Source organism: Borostomias antarcticus (assembly GCF_949987555.1).
Source record: "Borostomias antarcticus genome assembly, chromosome: 17".
In the NCBI taxonomy this organism is placed as follows: domain Eukaryota; kingdom Metazoa; phylum Chordata; class Actinopteri; order Stomiiformes; family Stomiidae; genus Borostomias; species Borostomias antarcticus.
Genome location: NC_140250.1, coordinates 6607997 through 6633375, shown reverse-complemented (window position 1 = coordinate 6633375; position 25379 = coordinate 6607997). Strand labels below are relative to the sequence as shown.

The window sequence follows — 25379 nt, the reverse complement described above, 5'->3', positions numbered from 1 at the left end:
ACTTTGGCGCAGCCATTTCTCTGTTTGTTGAGTTTGGCAGAACTGGAAGAATAGGATCCCTGGAATTCCATGCATCTCAAACCTTTTACCCACAATCCTGCTGAGGGAGACATACAGTAACACCAAAGTCACATTCGTCAGCCAATCAGAGGTGACGAGGAGCAGGAGCAAACCACATACCCGAGGTCCCTGGTCGCCTTGATCCCCCTGCAAGAAGTACAAAGAATTTGTCTTGAAACACAAGGATCGACCAGATGCGTTGTGTGCACACATGCACACACACCCAAACCGACAAAATTTAAAGGGGCACTTCACTTAAAATCAAATTTTCCATCAATCCACCATGCTTTTATGATGAAATCGTGTAATTATTTAGGTGGTATTAATATCAATGTGATAGATATCGCTATTTTCGTAACCCCAAGAAAGTGTGATGATGATAGCTAACTTGCATGTCATAAGCAACACTTTTTTGGAGCTGCATAAACAGCTTCATCCATCAAGTTATTACCCACAAAATATTGATATTTATACCATATGCATGGTGGATTGAAAGCATGATAGCAAATTGATTTGACTGGTGCCCCTTGAACATACAAACACACCCACACATGCAAACACATCCACACACGCACACACATGAACACACACACACACATGAACACACACACACGCTATCACAGGGAGGGGAAAATGGTGGAGGCATAATTCAAAACACATTGATGAAGAAAAATAATACAGGCAACCTCAACTATTCATTGTGGTTGAGAGTAAAATCACTTATGATAACACAGACTGACGTGGATGAGGGAGGAGGAGGAGGAGAGGGAGGATGGGGTGTGAGGCGATGGAGGTTTGGTAAGGCAGAGGCCTGAGAGGTTGTGGAGGTTTGGTAAGGCCTGTTGGGTTGGTAGTGTGAGGTTGTGGAGGTTTAGTAAGGCCTGTTCAGAGGGCAGTGTGAGGTTATGGAGGTTTGGTAAGCTTGTGGAGGTTTGGTAAGCTTGTGGAGGTTTGGTAAGCTTGTGGAGGTTTGGTAAGCTTGTGGAGGTTTGGTAAGCTTGTGGAGGTTTGGTAAGCTTGTGGATGTTTGGTAAGGCAGACCAGAGGCCTGATCCCTCTGCTTACGATGAGGGGGAGACCTTACCGTCCCGCTGTACGAAGCCCTGGGATTCATCTCTGTGTGAACTGAGAGCTCCCCTGACCATGGAGCTATGATGAGGCTCAGTTTCAAGTGTGTGTGTGTGTGTGTGTGCGCGTGTGTGCGTGTGCGCATGTGTTTGAGTGTGAGTTTGAAAAGAGTGGTGGTTCCACTGCGCAATGTTGGGAGTGGAAAGTGGATAGATCGGAAAAGCATGGAAACTGAAATAATAATAATTGGAACTGTAATAATGTGTGTGTGTGTGTGTGTTTGTGTGTGTGTGTGTGTGTGTATCTAAGAGTTGTTAGGAGTACCCTACTCATCCTAAAGAGATTTGACCACTAAACTGTTTTCTTTATTCCATGCCAGTAAGTGTAAAAGGCCGAAACTAATTCAATGAAACTCTTGCTTAAGAACGTCAGTAATGTTTAGATACGTTTAGTCATGTTTAGTGTGATAGTTAGTCGAGTATTCTATTTGTATAACAAGGAAACAGTTTTGAAATATACCAGTGAATTGGCACATATACTGTACCCAGTCCACCATTCCTTCAACTCTAGTGGGATAAACAGTTGCTGCTTTAATTGTCAAATGACAGCAGTAAGAGTTGAAATGGCACACGTCCTGTATGGACGTAGCCTTGTGAGACCATCCTGATCTTGTGAGCTCACATTCTGGTTTTCTCGCAAATCAGTCTGTATACTCTCCATAGAGATCTGTTTGTGCCATATCAGAAAACTATCGCACCAATCAGTGTTGGTTCTGAGGAATTTGAAATACTAACAGCTACACTGGGCGGGTTTAGGTGTGATGACAGTGAGGAGCGGTTGAAGTTCACGCATGATAGACGCTGTCAGACAAATGGTTCATCCAATCACCTTCCATGTATTTTTGAAGTGCCTGCCCTGTTCCAAACTGTTTCCAATGGAGAGTTCCCAGCTGGTTATGCTGTTGCGTCAGGTTAGTATGGACATGGATCCAGTTAGGATCTTATTTTATTTTATTTCCACTATTTTCCTTTATTTTTACAGGGACAGTAACCATTCATGAATATTGCTGTAAATGCGTCAGTATTAGCCGAGGCTAATTTTCAACTGTTGTCTGTGGGCCCGGTGTTGAAAAAGCCATTAAAAATGGGAAAACATTAAAGCATGCAAACAAATTAAAACCAGGCCAGGTCCAGCCTGGCTTATGTGCGTGGCTGGCTTGTTTCTGTTCAGGACTGGTAGGACGGAAGCTTGTCATGCCACTGAAATAGCTGTGAATTGAAACGACATGAAATAATGTCTGATAAATTAAGATAGGTCTTGTCGCCTGGACACATCAGTTCCAATGCTTCCAATGCTAATCCAGCACAATGAGAGCGGGATAGCCAGTTAGCTCATGAGCTCACAACAACTAGCAGCAGCTTCCATAACATTAATGGTAGGGGTCAGTGGCTAAAATACTGATGATAACATAAAGTCATCCCCACCGGGTCTTGGGCCCTGGTCTCCTGGGTGGGAGTCCAAGGAGTGTGGGTTGGTATGGAGTCAAAATGAGGCCAGAAAGCATTGTAAACGTAAGTGAAGTATTGTAAACGTAAGTGAGGTATTGTAAACAAAAAAATATGAATTGTAAATGTAAGCGAAGTATTGTAAACGTAAGTGAAGTATTGTAAACAAAAAATATATAAATAATCACTTAATTATTAAAAAATAAAATAAAAATTGCATTTACGATACTTTTTTGCGTTTACAAAACCTTTTCTGCGTTTACAACACTTTTCTGCCTTTACAATACTTTTTCTGCGTTTACAAAACTTTCTTGCGCTGCAAAACATTCTGGCCTCTCTTTGACGTGGGGGCGGGGTTAGATGAGTGGCGTGTCCAGAGAGGAAGAGGCGGGGTTTCGGGATGCCCACCGCCATATATAAATCAAAACCATAGAAGAAGTCCAAAAAACGTTGAGCAGCGCTCATATGGCGGTGGGCATCCCGAAACTCCGCCTCTTCCTCTCTGGACACGCCACTCATCTAACCCCGCCCCCACGTCAAAGAGAGGCCAGAATGTTTTGCAGCGCAAGAAATGTTTTGTAAACGCAGAAAAAGTATTGTAAAGGCAGAAAAGTTTTGTAAATGCAGAAAAGGTTTTGTAAATGCAAAAAAGTATTGTAAATGCAATTTTTATTTTATTTTTTAATAATTAAGTAATAATTTATATATTTTTTGTTTACAATACTTCACTTACGTTTACAATACTTCACTTACGTTTACAATACTTCACTTACGTTTACAATTCATATGTTTTTGTTTACAATACTTCACTTACGTTTACAATGCTTTCTGGCCTCATTTTGACTCCATAGGTTGGGATTAGAATAAGGGTTGGGGTTGGGACAGGATCTGACCTATAAGGCAAGGGGTAAAGGTCAGAGTGAAAGGATGAACGTGTGGAGGTTTGGGGTATAGTCCCATAAAATCATCCCCATCAGGTCTTGAACCCCGATCTCCCGGGTGGGAGTCCAAAGCTCTCACTACTACTCTACTTGTGGAGTGGAGATCAACGGGTTGATTTTGGTGTCCTTCTTTATTTTGGTGTGCTGGGACTACTGCCTTATGTGGTGCCAACAGAGAAATGCAGGTCAACATTGTCCAGAGTGTCGGAGGGAGGGAGGGAGTGATAACCAGACAAACGCTATCCTAGGTGCGCTGGCTTACGCACACAAAAAAACTATTAAAAGCAATTTATACAAAACAGTACTATAAAGAAGGAGGAGAGGAAGGCAATAGCACGTTAAGACGCGTGAGACAAGCCAATTCTTCATGACAGCATGAGCAGTCAGCTGACGGACACTGTTAAATACACCAAGACACAGACATTAGCAGACAAGATACAGTTGTGCACAAGACATAAGCACCAGCAGACACAGCAGCCACAGACAACAAAAACACAAGCCATGGCAAACAGGACAGAGCCATACACAACAAGACAGAAGCCCCAACAGACAACTCACAGTCAGCAGGACCAGAACACAGAGGGACCAGAATGGAGACTATATCACCCTGACCCCCCCCCCCCACACACACACACAGACACATAAGAAGAGAGACTGGACAGGTGTCGTCCAGAACCCACACACACACACAGATAAGAACAGACTGGGCAGGTATGAGGATGCTTGGTATGATGACCCACCTGTCTGCTTAGGAGCCAGGCTATAAGACTGTGTTCAAAGGAGCGGTAAGTGGTGCCATGTCTAACATGTACTGGTAGTGCGTTCCCTCTAGATCACTCAGCTATTTTCCTGTCCAGCCATGCTAAGAAGTACTGAAGTACTGAAAACATTTCTCCTTTTTTTATAGGCATGGGAATCATTGGTGCTGCCCGACACACAGCCTGCTTCCAGCGAGTGTGTGTGTACAGTATATCAAGAAACCTCATACATTTGCATGGTTTTCATGTCCCCCGGGCGTAAGCAGGGATACAGATCGTCCTCCCGGTCTGACAGACTCAGAAAGAGACTTAAAACAGTGCGGTTCCTTCTCCTGCTCCGCTGCCATTTTACAGAGGGCTGCCCAGCGAAGCGCTTCAGCTCTTCAGTCGGGGGCCTGGTGTTCGGTAATTAATGTAGTGTGCCGTGGATTTGTGAACGACGGGAGGATTTAAATATTCAGAGGCCGAGACTGAGGTCAGGGAGACTTAGCGTTTTAAAACGGGAACTGCAGAGGACCGTGCACAACTTGCACACTCTAATGTCTTAGACGGGAGCGAAAGAACTTCATACTTTATGCATAAACGTAATAAAAGTATGTTTTAATATGGTTTTAATATGGTTAATGGATGACGTAGAGCAAAAGGTTTGGATCATGTCTCTGTCAAAGAAAATGCACCCGTAGATACACTCATCTGGGCTGATCTTAACGTCGTTAACATTTAAAGCGGCTCAATGTAGTTTTTTAACCTTGAAATAACAGCTTCAAAATCATTTTGATGGTACACTGTCTTGTAATAGGCAGAAAGTTGCCTCTTTTGTTCCCACCCCTCCCCCAAAATGCTTCTTCTTGAAATCATTTTGGTGTAGCGGGCCACTATTTTCACAGAAAATCCGTAACACTTTACAGCATTACTTCACACACCAACCCCCGCTGGCTATTGCTAAAATAATAGTAGAAATTCTCAAATCACAGTATTATACACATCATGGTGGAGGCGAAAAGACCAAAGAGGAACACCACAGAAAGAGACAGACCCAAAAAAGAGAAAGAGACCAAGCCAGAAGCCAAACTAGAGTTAATAGGCTTTTACTTGCTGGCGGGAGCTTCACAGTGAAAGGCTGCAAGACTTATGCAGAGCTGGCCTCTTTGTTGTTGAACTTGTACTGTAAGTACTGTACTATTGTTAGCTAGCCTAATTTAGGCTAGCAAGCTTGCTATGTCTTATGCTGAAATCTCTTGATGTTTGGCTGTGCTAGATGTGAATGTATGAGGATCCATGTAATCTAGCTAGCTTGGGGCACCATGTTCCCTAGCTAAACTTCAATCTGGTGGTGTAGTAACCTTTTAGACTGATTGCTAGCGAGTTAGCGTGCTGACGAAGTGTAATGGAAGGCGTGTCTGGCTATGAGTCTGACTCTTATGTTGTTAGAATTGCTTGACGTTTGGCTGTGTTAGCCGTGAATATCTGAGGATGCATGCTGACTACATCGCGTGTGTTAGGCTGACATTTGTTTGCTAGTGTAACAGTTGAGTTAGAGTTGCCGATCTGACAAAGTGTGTGGTATGTATGTGGAATTGAGTTAGTTTTGTTAGGTAACTTATTGCAGCACTAGTTGGCTAGCCACACAATAGGATTGTCAGGAGCATTGTGCAGCATTTTGTGACTAGTTGGTTAGCCACACGGATTGTCAGGAGCCATGAAGTGCACCATTGTATGATTTGTAGTTACCGCATTTGGAGATGGATGCATGCACGTGTGTGTGTACTGTTGCAAGTTGGGCCAACGAGGCTGTCAATAGACCGACATTAGTTGTGACTATCACAGGAATATATATATATATATACTAACAAGGCCCTTTTATTCCAGCTATCAACTGTTTTCTGTTGTCTCATGTGGGTGTTTGGAGACTGGTTTCACAAATGCAGGCGTGCAGCTGTACTGAACAATTTTACGACGGTTGTGCAAAAGTGAACCTGTAGGGGGTGCCAAATCACAGAAATACCACATCCTACGTTGGGCTGCTTTAACATTTAAGTCACATACCGTACTAAATATATTTCTTACCTTATCACCCCGTGGACCAGGTGGACCCTATTGGACACAAAAGAGAGAAATTTGAGTAGAGAGTACACATCTTGGGGAAAAGCTCTAACTGTATCTTCAGTAGGCTATTAAATGGAGTTCTGCAACACACCTTTAAACAAGCGTACAGGCAAAATCAAAAACAACAGAACAAATCAACTCCATGTTTACTCGTCGGCATAAATCCATCAACATCCACCCAAGCATTGGCAAGTCCCAGGCCAATTCCATCAACGGGGCGTAACATTTAATTTAATATAGATCTTTACACAGTTTAGGGAGAATGACGTGCATTCCAATGACTGTCGATCACCCGGTGAAGGCTCCTGGGTCGGCCTTTTAAAAGGTTATGGGTGACGGAGGTTATTCGAGGGCAGGACACACACTCAGGAGGATTCTTAATGAGTTTGCTCTCTAGCACAGATTTTTTTTTCAATAATGTTGTTAAATGCTCGGGTAGTCCCTCCTTGCGCTACAGCATTGGAAAAATCGGAATTAAACTGTTACACTTCACCACACGTACAACGGCAAAGAAACTCTTTGTTTTTCTAAGGCTGTTCCCAAGCCATGGCAAGACGACATCTTTTAGGCAAACTCTAGTCACTGATTACGTCAAGACTGTAATCAATAGTTTTGACGGTGTTGAATATGAGGCCTGTTATTTATGTGTTGTTCTCAGTGTCTGAGGCCCAGAATAGCCGGCCTGCAGGCGCTCTGCGGTGCGTTGGCAAACCTTCTGACAGTTTAGCGTGGAAGAGCTCCAAGAGGTATTCCAGCCATTCTCTCCAGCCAAGTTCCACAACGCTCTGCTAAGGAAACCAGGTTCCAACCAGGTCACCTCCCCTTTAGCTGTTAGAAATTCCACTGTAACATGCAGACACCGGTCGTTGTGAATGGCGATACTGACTCTCGGCGAGCGTCTGCTGTTTAACTGCCAGCAGCTAGACTCCTTTATTTGAAGTTTGAACCCTAACTACAGGCTGTTCCTCATCCTATTGAGGACGCTGGCTTTCTTGGTAAGGCTCGCCTCCCTTCACCATAAATCCCCCACTTCACCTGCGGTGAGGTTGGTGAGGAGGCTCATGGGTGATGTAGTTTCCTGCTTGGAACATCCCCTAGGGGACACGCGTTGGCTATTTTTAAACGGTCTTGTCCTGGTGTTTCTCCCAGTTTGTTTTTGCCGAGAGCCACAATACACCTGCAAACACCACAGCTGGCCATCCTGAAACACCAAGTATTATTGCCTTATTGTGAGAGAACGTTTATCACAGTTTGTGAAAGCACTGGTTTAGACCCCCGAGTCCAGAGCTGAGGAGCAAATATAGGGAACGCCCAAATCAACTGAGGCTTTTTGTTGCAAAGGGGGAAAACTGCCTTGAGGCAAACAGGCAGCCAATGACAAGCAGCTGCCATAAACTTATAAAGTGTTGAATCCGTAAGCACATAAGCACTTCATTTCTTGGTTCACAAGACAGCCGTACATACTGCATTAGCTACCAAGGTCTGGGCAGCAACAAGTTAGTGGAAAGAAATGAACCTCCAATCACTTCATATGACTTTAACATTTCATTAAAGTTGAATTGCTTTATAATCACTGTGGCAGCGTGATGGAGCTTGCTCATGAGGTTGAGTTGAAGTTCAATGGTTTCTCTTCAATTTACTGTAGAACCAAGATCCATTTGGTGGTACTCTGTTTTCTGTTACAGGGTAAAAATGTGATATCGTTTCTGTTTTTGTTTTTTTTATGGGAAAGAAACAAAGACTGAGCCCCAAAATGTGATTTATCGCTTACATCAGCACTACTGGTATTCATGCCTTTCTCATATACTACGCCGCCATGTTGGCTCCTGAAATTGTGAGTGGTACTTTTTTTTTATTACCAGGGCTAACAACTTCTTGATACAATTTGCCCATTCAATAGTAGAGATTGCCCTTAGCGCACTGAGCCCCTGTTGTACGGTGGCCCAGGAAAGCAAACATGCCTCCTCATGCACAGCTTCCATTTGACAGCAACGTGCGCAGGAAAGGATTCCGCCGCCGTGATCCGCACCTGCTCATTATGCTGCGTATATATTACTTCTGCGCATCACTTGGACAGGGTAGACATCCCCCTGGCTCTGGTCCAGCTCCGGGAGTAACACTAAGTGCCTTTCACTGAGCTGTTACCCCCCCCCCCCCCCCCCCCACCACCACCACCCCCCAGAGAATGTATTGAAACGAAGAGGTGCATACAGCCTCCCTTAACCGGTAATTTCTACACCCCCCTTTTGGTTTAGCTTGCGCCTCGGAGCGTTGGTCGCGATGAGCGCGTGCGTATGTTTGCGTTTTACTCCGCATGCGAGTACAGCGGGCCCCTGCCTCAGAGCGGCGGCTACGCCCAGAGGGGCTACATTGCTCGTTGAGCTGCCCAATGTAGCGCGCTCGTCTTTGATCAGCTTCCCAGCGTTCAGTGAAGCCCCCGGTTGCAAAGCCACCGCTCCGCACAGCGCCTCCGACGAAACGATATTTAGACATGTTAATAGATGAACACAAATAAATTAATACTTCTTTTTTTTTTGAGCTGCAAGCAATGTCCCTCTCCCGCACCAGGGGCCTGTAATCAGTGGGCGGTTTATAAGAGAGGAAAACCCTGAGAAAGACGCAGCGGGAAGCGTGAGAATACAGGAAAACCAGGGAGAACCCCACAGAGACCTGGGAAACTCTCCCCCCACAGAGCTACTCAAATAGAATCACATAACTCCCCCCCCACTTAATACCGATATGAAACAGTAAAGGCTGTTAAACACAAAGTCTTGGCTTTCACTTCGGAGGGGGGGGGGGGGGGGGGGGGGCGCTCTGTAATCTTCCGACCAATGCACTGCCTGTTGCCGGCGGCAATGAAATCTGGAGCGGTGTGTGATGATCAGGCCTTTCTTTACGAGGTCTGCGGACGTCTGGCTTGGCTCGGAGGAGCTGGACACTAGCCACGATTAGCGCTCGACGACCTGGGTAAAGAGTTCTCCGTGCTTTCATGAATACATGTTTGCTCTACTGTACAGTATCTGCCTGAAGATTATTAAGATCATGAGGAATATTGTTTTTTCTCTATTGATCCTCTAGAGGAAATAAGTAAATTGTCATTAGTACTTCGTACTTAGTACTTCACAAAGGCCGGCAGAAGCAGGGGAGACAGCCTAACCTGCTAGTATCACTCTGTATTAAAGCTCTGGGGCAGCCCATGCGCTCGCAGAAGGGCCTACGGGTCCTGTCAGATGCATTTCAGCTGTTCCAACCCGAGGTCAGGCCACTGTATATCCATATTTCATTCTTTTATTCTCCTATAATTTTCCCAAGCGTGATGGATGAGAGGCTGACAGCTTACGCCAAGTCTGGAGCAATACCGAGTCTGGACGCCGTCCACCGCCTTCACTGTTGTTGACACGAGTAAAATCGCTCTTGTGGCTTTGGCTGCGTGGTGTCGGTACAATCTTGCAAAAGCGATCCACCTAATCCAGGGGGCTGCACGATGTCGGGGGGGGGGGGGGGAGGGGGGGGGGGGGGGGTAGCGGGCATCTGCGCGCCGCTTCTGTCCGGAGTAAGCTGTATTGGTTTTCACTGGAGCAACAACCTGCTCAGTGTGTGGAGATTTGTTAAATCAATCCATCAAAGTGTGCATCCATCCCCGTGTGGAGGAACCCGAGCCAGCGGGGCTCGCTGGCTGCTGGTGCTGTCGGCCACATGGAACGAATCATTCCACCCCGAAGCGCTGGCATCCTGAAGTGCACAGGCTAACGACTATTACTTTAACAACCTCCTTCTTTACATCTTTCGGGTGAGGGGGGTTGCTCATTTTCAAGCAGCTACGCAGCATTTGTGGATGCTGTCTGTAAGGAAACACACCGTGTGTACGCAGAACCCCTCAGCCCACAGAGCCAACAGAGACTAAAGTTCAGAGTTGAAATCGAATATTTAAAAAAATTGGATGAGAATCCTCAAATGATTTCCCGGGTGGACAGAAAACCAGACGGTACTTAACCCGGCCGTGCGCCTCCTTCTCAGTCCAGTCATTGACGCCGGCGGCAACAAGCATGGCACGCTTCCATCACCGAGTGATACAGCACTGGCATCAAAGCCAGGCCAGAACGTCCACGCTCAAACCGGCGCCCCCCCGGCCCACCTCCGCCCTCTTATGGAAAGGGAATATGCATGACGTCCGTGGCAGATCATAACTTTGCAAATAAACCCGGGGTGGCAATCGTTGTAAAAGCCATAAACCGTGAGCAATCTGAACTAGCCTTGTGCACCTTTAGGGGGAATGTGTTAGTTGGACGGCCAGGCAGGTTCCATTGTGTGCCGCTGCCCGGGCCGATGAATGAAGACTGGACGGGTTCTGTTTGGCTTCGGCCGCTGAATGGCGCATTGTTCTGGAAGGATTCTTTGCAGTCTGCTGGGTCTTTTCACATCTCACAGGCTTCAAGTCAATAAAGATCCTCTGCCTGTACGCCGTTATATAAGCCGGTTGTCTTTGTGCACTAGCGTTCTCTGTTAACTCTCTCCCTCGCAAACCCCCCCCCCCCCTCCCCCACCCCAAAACCCAGAGCTGTCCGCCTCCGTAAGCCGACAAACCCATTATGTGATAAAGTGACGAGGTGACGGGGTAACTGTGAAAAGTACATATCGCCGTTTCCAGAGCGAAGATGAGAAGGTGGGGTGGAGGGGGGGGGGGGGGTGATGTCAAACGACACACGCAGCCCGGGGAAACGGAGAGCGAGAGATGCGCCTCGCGTCCCGTGTGCTAGCCGGAGCACGGGAGAACCCTCGATCACATTACCGCGGGCCCCGGGGGAATCTGGGGCGCGGGCGGCTAATGGGGGCCCGGGCGGGATGGGAGCAATCACAGTCGGGCCGGGCAGCGGCGGACGGCCGCAAGTGGCTGGTGCTCGTCTGAGGAATCTCCATGCAGAGGTTAGGCAGGGATAGGAAAACCACACTGGAAAACTGACTTGGGAATGGCATCTGGTTCCCATATCCACAGTGTATCACAATTAGCCGGCATAAAATGGATTTAATGTGTGTGTCTGTGTGTGTGTGTGTGTGTGTGTGTGCACGCACATTTGTATGTGTATATATGTACACCATAAGTGTGTGTGCAGTCTAATGAGTGAGTGTGCTTGTGTGTGTGTGTGTGTGTGTGTGTGTGTGTGTGCCTGCTCAGCAGATTAGCGTCATAAAAGTCCTCCAGGCTTGTAGATGCTCTGCGGCGGTCAAGCTAATTAGCCGGATCACCTTGCAATTTGGGGGGAAGCGATGAGGCCGTTCTCTCCTGAACACATAGACCCAGGGTGGGAGGGGGGGTTCTTCCTGGAGAGGGCAGCCCAGTAAAACATCATCCTATTCCGGGGAGAGCCTTCTGCTGCAGACCTTTTCGGTCCATACAGGGATCATACATAACTAATGACTCACAGCCTCACTGGGGATGGCAGAGAGCGATGCCAAGGATTTTGTGGGCATGGAGAGCATGCAGAGCAAGGGAGAATGTTGTTGGGGTAAATAAACAGCATCTTGATCAGTACTAATAATTGCTAATTAAGTAATACCTTACTAATGACTAAGTACTATCTAATAACACTCTAATCTGTAATTCCTCTTGCAATGGCCTTGGTTCAGATCAATCCAAAGTGCTCTGTTGCAAAAGCACACTTTAAAAAAAAAAAAGCAAAAAAAGGCGGACCCAGAAGGATGTTGTCAAGTCCCCGCTGTAACTCCCTGAGAACAAGGCGTTCGTGGAGAGGAGCGGGCCTGACATCTAAAAGGCCGAAGCTCATGTGAAGCTGTCACATCCACAGCCAGCAGCGCTCCCGTGTCACGGCGGTTCGCCCCCCTCGTGAGCAGACATAAACGCCGCCGCGTCAGTAAGATCTCGTTTCGAGTCTCTGAGGGAATAGTCGTCGAGTTTGACAAGCAGCTCCGGAGGATGTGCGCGGAACAGCATGTGTGCGTTGCGTGTGTGAGAGAGAACCTGTGCGTGCGTGTGTGTGTGTGTTTCACCCACACACACCTACGCCCCCCCCCTCCTCCTCGGTCGTCGATAATGCCCGCGTCTCATTCTTGGCCTGCAGCGGAAGCGATCAAAGTCCAGCAGGAGTATGTTTTATTAACAGGTGCTGCAGGGCGCTGAATAATGACTGTCGAGGCTTCGTTCCTACCACTACGGCTGCATAATTCATACGGCCGCGACAGATCGCTCCCCTCCGGCTGAGGCTCAAGTCTCAGTAGGGCGTGACGAAGCCCCAGCGCGTGTGAAGGAGTGCAGGTGGATGTTGCAGAGGGCTTATCATCACGTCCCGATCGTCTGTGTTTGGCTGCTATTAAAACAGACATGGTTCGGCGAGTGTCTGTGACGACGAATGGCATTTGTGTGAAGCATGGGGATTTGTGCCCATAGAGGCTTTAGCTTAACGAGCTAAGGTGCCTCTGGTCTCAAGGTGTGGATCCTGGCGTCAGTTACACGATTGCTTTGAGAGACACTACTACCTACGTTGAGTCAGAATTGAGATTAAGAGCTGAGGTTGTGAATAAATGACCCATGGTCGTATATGGATCGTATGAAAACCTGTCGACAAACGTTACTTTACATTCAGAAATGCTACAGCTGGTTTGACTGCATGCTAGCCAATAGAACGCTTCAGAACAGATGGATGGTGTTGGTGGTGAGGAAATAGAACGGTGACCCTGCAGCCTCGGGGACAAAGCTTTTATGCTTGACTGACTAGCGCTCCATGGCGTGCACGCACACTGGCAGGGCCTGGGTCATAGAGAAGAAACCGCGGTCTGCATGTGTCACAGTCAGAAGACAACTACTGTACTGTCCTCTTCTCTTCGACATTCCGACTGTTCATTCATACGAGACGCCGCATCGGATCTCTGGCTACCATCTTTTGAAGAACATGACGCTGATTGCTTTTTTGTTTTTGTCCTGAAATGGATTCAGTGACTGTTGGTGACTCGCTGTCAGATCCTGGAGAGAGACCATTCGTGGAGAGTACATGGTAACATGTGGACCTACTGTTCATGTGGACCTACAGTATTGGATTATTGAAAGTCAAAGCGTAGATTTAATTCAGAAAGCAGGGTTGCCGTAATACTGGGTTGCCAGATACACATCCCTTTTATCCCCCTTAAAACCAGTAACTACAAACAAATTCTAAGGCAAATGCCTGCGTCATGAACTTAGAGCAGTGGTCTGGTGGACGGACCTCCGTGAAAACACTATTTGTTTTCTATCACTTTAAGGGCGCTTGATTTAGTTCACCTGGCGCAATGCAACTAATGGAACCGTTCCAAAAGTGCCCACCTGGTATGTCGTTTTAAGCTAAATCAAGTGCACTTGAATGTATCTGAAAGCGATTTTGAGCCAGGCCTTCTGAGGTACGTGCGCATGTCAGAAGCCTGTATATCAGTGAGGTCCGGTGAGAGGGGGAGTTGAGAGAGAGAGAGAGAGAGAGAGAGAGAGAGAGAGAGAGAGGTGAGACCACCTGCATTCACTTATTTCCCCCGGACCCCCTAGAGCAAGCAGCCAGGGAGGCGTGGTGGGAGTGACTTACAGCTTTTACGGCGTACTCGACACACGCTATTACAACCACTCCATCTCCCACGCACTCCCGATGATTCAATAAATTATTTTAACAGAGCGCGCGCGCACACACACACACACGCACAGGCCAGGCTGACCCCGGTCACCATGAGATGTCAGAAACCCCACACGGTTATATATATGACTTATATATATATATGGGTTTGTCTTCATCTCTCAGAAACACTGGGTTTTTTCTCTTTTTCTCTGTGCGGAAGAACAGATTCTTAGATCATTTAGCACATAATGAAGTGAGGCGCTCTTTTCTGGGTGCAGAGGGCTGGCCGGACTGGCAGAGTCACGGGCTGTAGTGTGGGTTACTGCAAACCATGCCGCCCCAGATGAGAAGGATAGGTCGCCTATTAGGGGAAGGCATGGATGAAAATATTATTTTAATCATATAGTCCGATTACATGGCGGAGCTCAAAGGCTTTTTTATACAACCGGTCGCACAAAAGAGCTTCTGTTTGTGGTTGGATCTGCCGGATTTGCCTTTCAGCTGGATCAAAACAAAACGTCTCGACTTGAGTATGAAAAATGAGCAGGAAGAAATATCTAGCACTTTGCTAAAAATGTGTTACACTCACAACCTTTTCACAGAGCTAATTATGTGTTAGATGAGGTTCCTGGCTAGACAGCGCCAAGGCCTCCCCGGGAGCCAATACATGGAATTACCATATTTGGAGGTTTTACCTTTGAAAATACATTACCACACTCAGAGAAGCTGTGAAGTCACGAATACTTACTGGAGGTCCTGGAAAAGAACAAACACAACAACGAGAGTAGAGTTAGTACACATTTCACCGGATAACACAGCCGACTAAAGCACTGTACCAGACTCGGACCATTATCCAATCAGGACCAAGAGCTGCAGAACGTTACTGGCTTTCTAAAAATGACACTCGTTTGCTCAGCGACAGCAGAGCCTACACACACACACACGCACACACACACACGCACAGACACACACGCATGCACCCACACACACATACACCCACCCACACACACGCACGCACGCACCCACACACACACACACACACACACACAGACCATGCGCTGTGCCTGGGGCCCCACAGCCTCTAGAGAGGGGCCGAACAGAGCAGCCCCCCCCAACACACACACACAATTTGGGCTTGGGGCTCCCATTCATTCACAACGGCAGAGGAAATAAGTAATGAGACATAGGACAGGACTTCCGGAAACTGATTACACTAATACTATATTACCACATCCTCACACTAATACTACAAAATACTACCACATCCTCATACTAATAATAATACTACAAAATACACATCCTCACACTAATACTACAAAATACACATCCTCATACTAATACTACAAAATACTACCACATCCTCACACTAATATTACTAAATACTATCACATCCTCATACAAATACTACTAAATACTACCACATCCTCATACTAATACTACCAAATACTACCACGTCCTCATACTAATACTACTAAATACTACCACATCCTCATACTAATACTACTAAATACTATCACATCCTAATACTAATACTACTAAATACTATTTCATCCAGGCACTGTACTTTTGAATAACTGCAAAAGCAAACCTTTACATGTACCTTTGGCCTTTACAGCTTTGTGACAAAACTGATCCTTGGCATCCTCTGTCCACCTTGGACGAACAACAATGCCAGAGAGACCAGGGACATCTCACGACTACTTTTTTTTTTTTAGAAGTGGCTCTAATTTTACTGCTACAAGGGGTTGTGCGCTTGTAAAAAATGTCCCCCTTCTTTTGCAAGGTGCGACTCCCATCCCCTTCCACCCCCACCCCCCTTCAATTACCAGCGCTCAAAGGATCCGCACCGCGGCACTCAGGGGCTCGGCGCACTTCAGAGCCACGCAAATCAGCGGCTCTCCGAAGGTTCTTATTAGGGGAGACCAGCTGCTTCACCTTCCCAAAAAATAAAAAAATAAAAATAGGTGGGATTTGTTTTACGAGACGTTGGTCTCTGGTCAGTCCTCCTCCTGGCTGCAGGTAGAGAGCTGCAGCTGCGCCGTTTAGCTGAACCCCTGTTGGAGGCTTGCAGGGGCTACACTTCACAACCCTTGTTTTATGGTTCGTTGAGCAGTCAAGCTAACTTAATGGCTTCTTTTTTTTTTTTTAAGCAGGTACAGCATTCTGCTGTTCCCTTGTTTGTGTACTAGTAAAGTGAGTTGTTATTCACTACGGCTGCCCAAGAGGGACAATATACTAAGCAGTGTCATTGCAAATAAATGACTTAAGTACTGCTACCGTATGTTGCATACAGAGCCGTTTGTCTTAATCAAGGCCTAATTATCCAAATTAGACTACATCACAACACCCACAGCGCATAATGAGGACAGGAAATGCAGAAAGTGGTAACGTGGAACGTTTCTGCAAGTCTGTCAGATGAAGCACAAGAAGCTGTAGGCCACGGCCCCTCATCACTGTTCAAGAAGGATCCTTATTCTCAGTAATAGCATTGTCCTTCAGTCACAATCCACCATCAAACACCATGGCCCTCTGCCATAGTTTGAGAACATTGACTAAAGGCCCGTATGCATGTCGGATTATACGGTTCCTAACGGCATGTTAGACAATCCGTCATAAAAGCAATTCGGTCTGGTCTTGTTCTTGTTCTGTCCCCAACTGTCACTTGGCGTTCCATCCGATGTTTTTCATCCACCCTCCTCTGTTGTTCTTGACGACGTCACGTCAATGACAACACGTGAGGATGTGAAGGTCGGGAGGCGAGGGGGGGGGGAGGGGGGGGCGGTGGACAGGTATGGGACGTATGTCTCCTGGTATGTGACCAGGGCAGTCACTCTCCGGACTGACGTTCAGAGGTCACTCTGAGGCATTCTGCGGCAGACAGCTGCAGGGGTGTAGGCTACCCAGACACCCGTTGGGGGGGGCGGCCTCTAAGGGTTGCGTTTCTGAATGGAATCTGGGTTGCATTTGATTCACTCCGAAAGCTTTTGCACTTTTGGGATCTTTCATCGGTTTTATTGTAGCGAGTAAACTCAGTCAAACATGGCCTTGGTGTTTGACTGTGTTTGTGAACTGTGTTCGACTTACAGGTCTGCTGACCACTATCCATGCATCCGTCTGGAGCACAGCCCGTGGTATACGACACTGCAAAACTAAACGGATGGCGCTCTCTCTCTGCCGAGCCCACAACTGACCCAACTGCAGCAGTAGACTCCCGCGCCGCAGATGTTCCAATGTTGAAATAAGGTTATTGTTCATTACACAATGGGATTGATCTCTTTCATTTTCAAATGTTTTGCTCTTAATAGGCTGCTGGGTCGATTCAGACATCATGCAGGTAGTTTGTTTGTTTTCTTGTTTCCGGTCGATTTGCTGAGAGGGAGTTCAGATTCTCATTTGCCCGAACAGATGAGAGAGAGAAAAAAGCTATTGTTGATGCACTTGCCCCTTTCACAATGGTGCTGAAATCAACGGGATGCTTGCTGGAAGTGTTGGAAGCAGCTAGGGTGACCGAGTCTGTCAATAGTGTTGTTGTTCGTTAAAAGCCCTGGTCGCAATGCGTCAAACAGCACCACACAGCCAAGCAAGACAGCTCTGTTTAATAGCACGGCTTTGCGAGCTGTTGTAGCAGCAGTACTGGGAGTACATGTTTTCATTCTCAAAGTCATGTTAGTAAACAGAGCTAGCACAGAGCTAGCGTAGAGCTAGCTGGGGGGGGGGTGCATGGCGTTGTTTGACACATGGCAGACCAGGGCTGTGGAAATAAATATGAAAAGCATAGACCGGGTCGATCCACGTCCGTCCGTCTGAGACACGATCAATGAACTCCACCATAAGGATTTGAAATAAATTGAGCGGAATCAAGTATGAGAGAGAGAAGGAAGAAGAGAATTGAATTCAAACAACAGAGACCGTTTGAAGCGTAGCCCTGCCGCACTGATTAGCCTTAATTCCTGTGACTTTTAAGCCGTCGTTGGGAGTTAGCGGTAACGCACCAGCAGTCGAAACGATCTGCTTTTTATATCAACGTCCGACTTCATTTCCTCTGCCATAACCTAACCACTACCTTATGGCTGTATCTCGCTCCAAAACAGGGACCACGCTTTTGGCCTGTCACTCTAATTTGTTTTTACGAGAGGCAGTACCTTTCGTCCAAGGGATTGGCGCTCCTCTGCAGCTATGAAGTCTCAACACAGGGGTGCCGCATGGCTCCAATGTCCATTATCGCTCTGCATTAGCCCTGACCCACAGCACTGGGACATGCATGCCTGCCCCTGCTAATTCAATTTACTATTCCCATTCAAAGCACCACATATGCTGTATAGGCAGGAGTGTCGCCACAAACATGTCTCCCCCCCCAGTAGGACCTGGGACCTGTCCTGAACTGAGCTGGACTACAACGTGTCAGAGCAGTGAGAGAGATTGAGAGAGAGAGAGCAGAAGGCAGAGAGAGATACAGAGAGAGAGAGAGAGCAGAAGGCAGAGAGAGAGAGAGAGAGAGAGAGAGAGAGCAGAAGGCAGAGAGAGAGAGAGAGAGAGAGAGAGAGTCCTGCTTGGCAGTCCAGTGAAGGTCCACAACTGCGTAGCACTTGTATCTGATAAAAAGATGTCCCTCCACACACACACACACACACACACACACACACACACACACACACACACACACACACACAAACACACACACACACACACACTCACACTTACCAGGTTCTCCATTGCGCCCTCTTCTTCCCCTTTTTCCTGGTGGGCCTGCGAAGAGAATAAAAAAAAAAAATATGGTCAGAGCCCAAATTATCTTTCACCAGTGTCAGCTTTAGATTTAATCACTGGTGAGTTGCGTGATTCAGTGTTGTCGTGAAGAAGCCGTGTGAAAGTATTCACATCTTCACACACGCACGCACACACACACACACACACACATGCACACACACACCTCAAAGCTCCCAAGGTTCATTAAGTTTTTACGCGCTATTTCTACACAGACAGAAGTAGAGACAGGTCTCTCCCACCGACAGAGTTATCCTTTTAGTCTCATCTCTCCCTTCCTCTGTGGTTTAGTTTTCAGCTCAGACGCCCCGGTTTGTCATTTGTTTTTATAACAGACATTTTCAGGTCAGCCTCTCCTCTGGTGCCTCTACGCCGTGAAAAGCATCAGTCTGCTAATGCTCTGCCGGAAGAGAGCAAACAGAACAATTACACGCGTTGTTAAGTCCTACATGCCGGGAATCCGACTGTTCTACTGTAGGCGGATGTTTCTTCTGTCCAAGTTACCTCAGGAAAACTGAACAGCAGCTTGCCTGAGATAGATCATCGTTCTTAGAGGAAGGGAGGCATATGCTTCGCTGTAGGAGACATTTGTGTCAGGGATACATTGTGTTGTGTGGTTTTGAAAATAATATTCTATAGTCAAGGCCTAGGGCTACTCTGGGATTGGAATAGTCCATAAGGATTAAGTTGGAACCATGCATTTCATGGCTTAAGTATGAATGGGTGAAATCTCTTGCAAAAAACCTTTGAGGCATTTGGTGAGATTGTTGACGACGTCTGATGGAACAGACTATCACAACGTGACTTTCCACCTCAAAGCGTGGCTCAGAGAGCAGCCAAGGCGAGAGAACATCAGGAGGGCCTGGTGAGATGCCGTCATCGGCCTGGACCGGAGATCAGGTCTGAGCCAACCCAGCAGTACCATCCCGGCCCAGCCAGACAATCCCAACCCAATATTATCCAGATCTCATTTCGTACGGCGTACAGTGTGAACAGGGATCGTGTAAGCCGCTTTATAAACTAATTCCGCCGCTGTTCTGCCAAAGAACGGTGCTTTATTATTTCTGCTAAGGTCAAGATAATTAAAGTGAGTGATGGGGTTGCTGTGGTGGCCTGTGCAGGGAGGTTTTAATCCAGAATCAATTAGCCACGGCGTCCATGCTCTTAGCTGAATAACAGAGAAAGGTATACTCAGTTCAAACAGATAACAATTCTTAGGGTGCAGGGTTTAAATACATGAGAAAATGCAGACCGAAACTCATAAATTACCATCTACTCTGCATTTCCAGTATGCTACACTTGCCACAGCGTACAGTACAGTATCTCAATGAAGGAACCAGAGACTAACTATAGTCTACAGACGTGTGTTGAACCAGAGACTAACTATTGTCTACAGATGTGTGTGTTGAACAAGTGACTAACTATAGTCTACAGATGTGTGTGTTGAACAAGTGACTAACTATAGTCTACAGACAGTGTCAGGAACCAGAGACTAACTATAGTCTACAGACGGGGGAGAACACGACAGCCTTCACGCGGCCTCCCCTGCGAGTAGTGAGAAATGGTGCAAGACCAGCTCACGAAACTAATGTCACCGAAGAATCATCAAGCTGGCAGACCAAGGTACAAGCCAAGGTCTAGACCAAGGCAGAGAATGTCCTCTTCTGACAGCCACATATGACACCGTCTGGCACTGTGGACTACATCTGAAACTGTTGAGGACAATCCCAGACCAGCACATGGTGAGGTTCATTATAGAGATGCTATCGAACCGTAGCTTCACCCTACAGACTAGCGATGGCCAGACCAGCAGGCTCCGAAGGCTGAAGAACGGTGTCCTGCAAGGCTCCGTCCTCTCACCAATGTTGTTTAACATCTACATTCATGACCTGCCGGATACAACATCTAGCAAGTACGGCTATGCGGACGACTTGGCCATCATGCTTCGACAGACAACATGGAAGGCGATGGAAGATGGCCTCAAACGAGACATGGGCATCCTAGCAGGCTACCTCGAGAAGTGGCACCTTCAGCTCAGCATGGGCAAGACAGTGTCTGCAGCATACCACCTCAACAATTGGGAAGCAAAAAGGGAACTGGACGTGCGTGTTGGCAACAACTGTCTGGAGTTCCAGCAAGCCCCCAAGTACCTCGGCGTACGCTTGGACCGGACACTGTCCTACAAGCAACACCTGGATGACGTGAAGGCCAAGGTAACAGCAAGGGTCTCGCTCATCTGCCGCTTGGCGGGTTCGACTTGGGGAGCTTCCCCAAAGACTCTACGCATATCCAGGCAAGCCCTGGTCCTACCCATAGCCGAGCAGAAGGCCACACGTGAATAAGGTAGATACTGCCATCAACAGCGCCCTCCGGATAGTAACTGGTTGTCTGAAACCCACCCCCATGTCCTACCTGCCAGTCCTAGCTGGAATCGCCCTGGCCAGTCAGACAGGACGCGGCTAACCTCGCCCTGGCAAGAAAAGCCCAGGAGTACGACTGGCACATCCTGCACGAAGCCACGACAACACTGGCACCACCATGCAGGCTCAAGTCTCGCATCCCTATAACAAGGCGGCACAAGATATGCTACATTCTATTCCTGAGGACTTGTCCAGAGACGCCTGGCTGGCAGCATCCTGGAAACAGACGTGGGAGACAGTTGGGCCCTCCCGCATCCACCGAAAAATCTGGGACCAAGGAGGCGGTGTAAAAGGAGAAGACCTACCACGCCATCTATGGACCTCGCTAAATCGTCTACGCACTGGGGTCGGCCGCTTCAAGTCATCTCTGAAGAAGTGGGGCCTATCGGACAGTGCGGCATGCGAGTGTGGCGAGCCTGATCAGACTGCCGAGCACATACAGTAATCACCGGCTGCCCTCTATACAGCCCACCTTCAGAAGCCGGCCTCTTCGACTTAGGACCGGAGACGAGGGTGTGGCTGCACGACATTGAGTTGGCCATCTGATGATATACGAAAGAAGAAGTCTACAGATGTGTGTTGAACAAGAGACTAACTATAGGCTATAGACAGTGTCAGGAACCAGAGACTAACTATAGTCTACAGGGGCAGCTGTGGCTCAGGAGGTAGAGCGGGTCGTCCAATGACCGTAGGGTCGGTGGCTCGAATCTGTCTGTACACAATGCTGCATTTAAGTGTAGATGGTATTTTTTTCTTTTTCATGTTTTGATTTACCAGACTGTCTCTGTGTGGTGACTCTTTTCACTTCTGGCTAAAAATCAGCAGCTGAAAAAAGCACTAAAAGGCTTGGGTCGGCGAAAGTGCTACAGTATAACACTGTGTGAATTACTAATCTGAAACCGCTAAATCTCTTTGTTTAGACATATCAGCAGCTTTGCCTAATCAGCTTTCCAGAATGTACTGATTCCCATGCCATCTGCTGGCTCTCCGTACACACCTGGGGCCTCATTTATCATTGTGGATGCACCCTTTTTCATTTACACCTGATTTTTGTACTTGCTTTTCTCCACAAATAATGTGATGTATCATGACAAAACTCGATGGGAAATATTGTGTATATATCTCACAATATTTCCCATCGAGTTTTGTCATGATACATCACATTATTTGCGGAGAAAAGCAAGTACAAAAATCAGGTGTAAATGAAAAAGGGTGTATCCACAATGATAAATGAGGCCCCTGAACTAAAACGTCAAACTGAGAAATGCAGAGAGAGGGAAAGAGAGAGAGAAAGAGAGAGAGAAAGATGGTGATACATAAAGTATCCGGAGTATAAAGTAGGCAGAGAGAGGGAGAGACGGAGGGAGACAAAGAGACAGAGAAAGAGAGACAGAGATAGAGAGAGATACTTCACTTCACTTCACTTCACTTGCTTGTTCAGTATGTTGCCGCCACAGTATGATGTCTGCCTCTCAACAGTTGCCCCTGTTTGAGAGCCCTGGCCGAGGATCAGATCCACATCTCCCTCCTGGGTGGAGTCTACTGTAGCAGAACAGCCAAAACCCTGGCAACAAAGACCCCATGTGAGGCTGGAGCTATGTAGCCGCAGGTGAACGCGTGTTTCTCATTCTACCATGAAATGACGACAACACGACTTTTCAGGAAGTCAGAGATGCAAGATTTTTAATTGAATGAAACTGAAAACAAACAAAAAAAGATCTAATGAGACTTAAGAGCTCTGAAATAGCATGTTCATACCAACTACTGTTAGTTGGCATAGAGAGGGCTTTGGGCATTATGGGTATTGCCACATGAAGAGCTGTCCAATGGATTTGGTTTGATATATTAAATTGGCATGAGGGACATTATCCAAGAGAGTCATAGAGAAGGCATTTCATCCATTCCTGTGACGGTAACGGCTTGTGACAGAAACTTCAGTGAGTTGGATGTCGCAACTGTGAGGCCATCAACAGCCATTGCAAAGTCTTTGAAAGAATCTACTGGAATGAGCCGACTTGTATTCACGCATTCACTGCAGTTTGAAGAAAACAAATGGCAAGAAAACATGTATTTTCGCTTAAAGAAGAATTCAGTCAGTCCCAACCACTGTTAGTTGTGGCGATTTTAACAATTACTTAGCAAACCCACACAAACCAAAGTCTACAGTATTTGGCAAAATTCATAAACAGGAATTTTCCACAAGTTATGTCCATTTGAAATATAGTCGATGTTGGTTCACGTGACCTTATTTGAAAGTTCACACAAAGTCACTTTCTACACTTGCTAGCTTGACATAAACACTGCAATTTCCAACGACAGCAGTTTTTTCATGATCGGCTACCAAATGACTCATCGGTGGATGAAATGTCAAAGTCCTGAGACATATGAGTATGTGCCAGATACAGTCATACACAGCATATTAATAGATAAATAGGATTCAGCTTTTCTGCTCATTTTCCTCCATTATCATTCTGGCCCTGGTTGGATCTGTGGCTTTGATGCTTCCTGGTCATTTACTCCTGTTCTCTTTGAAGAAGTCAGTCTGATACATTGTGGAGTCACCGCAGCCCGACCCTTATACAAAACCAGAATAGTTTCTGAGCACGATACAGACCATAATCAGATCATTCAGAGCTACTCTGTTGAGGAAATAGGCCTACAGCTTGGCTTTAAAGTGTGACAGCAGTGCCAAAAACACCAAATCGGTGCTCAAAAAGATCCAATCTCCGAGGTACATCTAGTCTGAAGAGAACTGGCTTGTGTGCGTAATGAGACAGCAAGCCAAGCTGCACCTTCCAGCATAACAGAAATGAATGCTGACCTTTCCAGTGATTGCGGATATTGTAGCTTATTATGCTGGAACAGTAGTCTGCAGTGTCCCCGACTGAAATGGCATTAGACCACCCACCCCTGGAATGACTGAAATACACTTTGTACTAGCTGATTAGATTTCTGTTATTTCTTCTGTTGAAACAGGCAGTGTGTCTCTCTAGATACTGTATGGTTACTTTGAACTGACTCCCCCTAGCGGTAGGAGGACCAGTGAGCACATGGGATAGGCAAACAGATGTACGAGGCATGGGGCACTTTTATGAAACAGCTCGAGATGATTCAGCTCTTGATATATAGAAAATAATTGTCTTTTTCATGGCAAACTAACTCAATTTGAATCAATTCCAATGGGAAATTAGTTGGGATAATCTTGGAATGCACCAGCCTGCTAGAAACACGCCATAATCAGATCATTCAGAGCTACTCTGTTGAGGAAATAGGCCTACAGCTTGGCATTAAAGTGTGACGGCAGTGCCAAAACTTCCATCCTTACACACACCGTTTTATCAGTGTCAAACATTTTCCGAAAGGTAACTTCGAGGTTATTTTGTTTTCAATTCGGTTTCCAGGCTGTTTACAAATGGATAATATACAGTAAATGCATTAAATCATGGCCTGGGTGAACTACTGTAGAGTACTGTATATGAGGTACAAATATTTGGGGGAAATGTCATGCAATACATTAACTTCCTTACAGTATTTGACATGGTGTGTTGAGTGCTACCCAAAGCCACCATGGCTATAGTGCACATCTGAGCCCACATGTCTTTTATCCAATGGTGCTTGATAAGGTGCATATCTGAAGATCTCTGTCTAATAGGACTAATGCTGAGGTGTCAGCATACTATTATATATAGTATCACAAAAAAAGTGTGATTTCAATTGCATTATAGGATCACTAGCTGCCACTTCTACTCCATTGCCAATGCTCTGATACAGTCCAGACCCATTTGGATGTTTTGGCGAGTGTACGTATGCAAGAGGACTGCAACAACAGACTGTTACTGAACTGGTCAAGTCGATGCTCTCTCTTAGATATGACTTACATAATAAGTGTGTGCGTGTGTGTGCTTTACATAACAAGTGTGTGTGTGTGTGTGTGTGTGTGTGTGTGTGTGTGTGTGTGTGTGTGAGTGAGTGTGTGTGTGTGTGTGCGTGTGTGTGTGTGTGTGTGGGTGGTGGCTGAGGTACTGCTGTCTACTTAGACAATATGGCTTTGATTAGGAAACCATCCCACTCAACTCTTTACTGAACAGTGTCTTTGCCAGCGCTCTGCAAGAGACAGTGAGGGGAGAGAGGAGAAGGATGCTACAGCTACAGTAAGTGCTCAGTACAT

General features: G+C 46.6%; 1 protein-coding gene across 1 annotated transcript in view; it reads right to left on the bottom strand.

The window, feature by feature from the left end:
* LOC311320420 (uncharacterized protein) overlaps window positions 1-25379 on the bottom strand; it is a gene marked incomplete at its 5' end in the record, with an annotated part of 161291 nt that overhangs the window by 55232 nt on the left and 80680 nt on the right. Inside the window, 3 exons of the mRNA XM_084452154.1 lie at window positions 181-207; window positions 6400-6426; window positions 18715-18773. Coding sequence (XP_084308280.1) covers window positions 181-207; window positions 6400-6426; window positions 18715-18773 — 113 coding nt within the window. The remainder of the gene's footprint in view (window positions 1-180; window positions 208-6399; window positions 6427-18714; window positions 18774-25379) is intronic.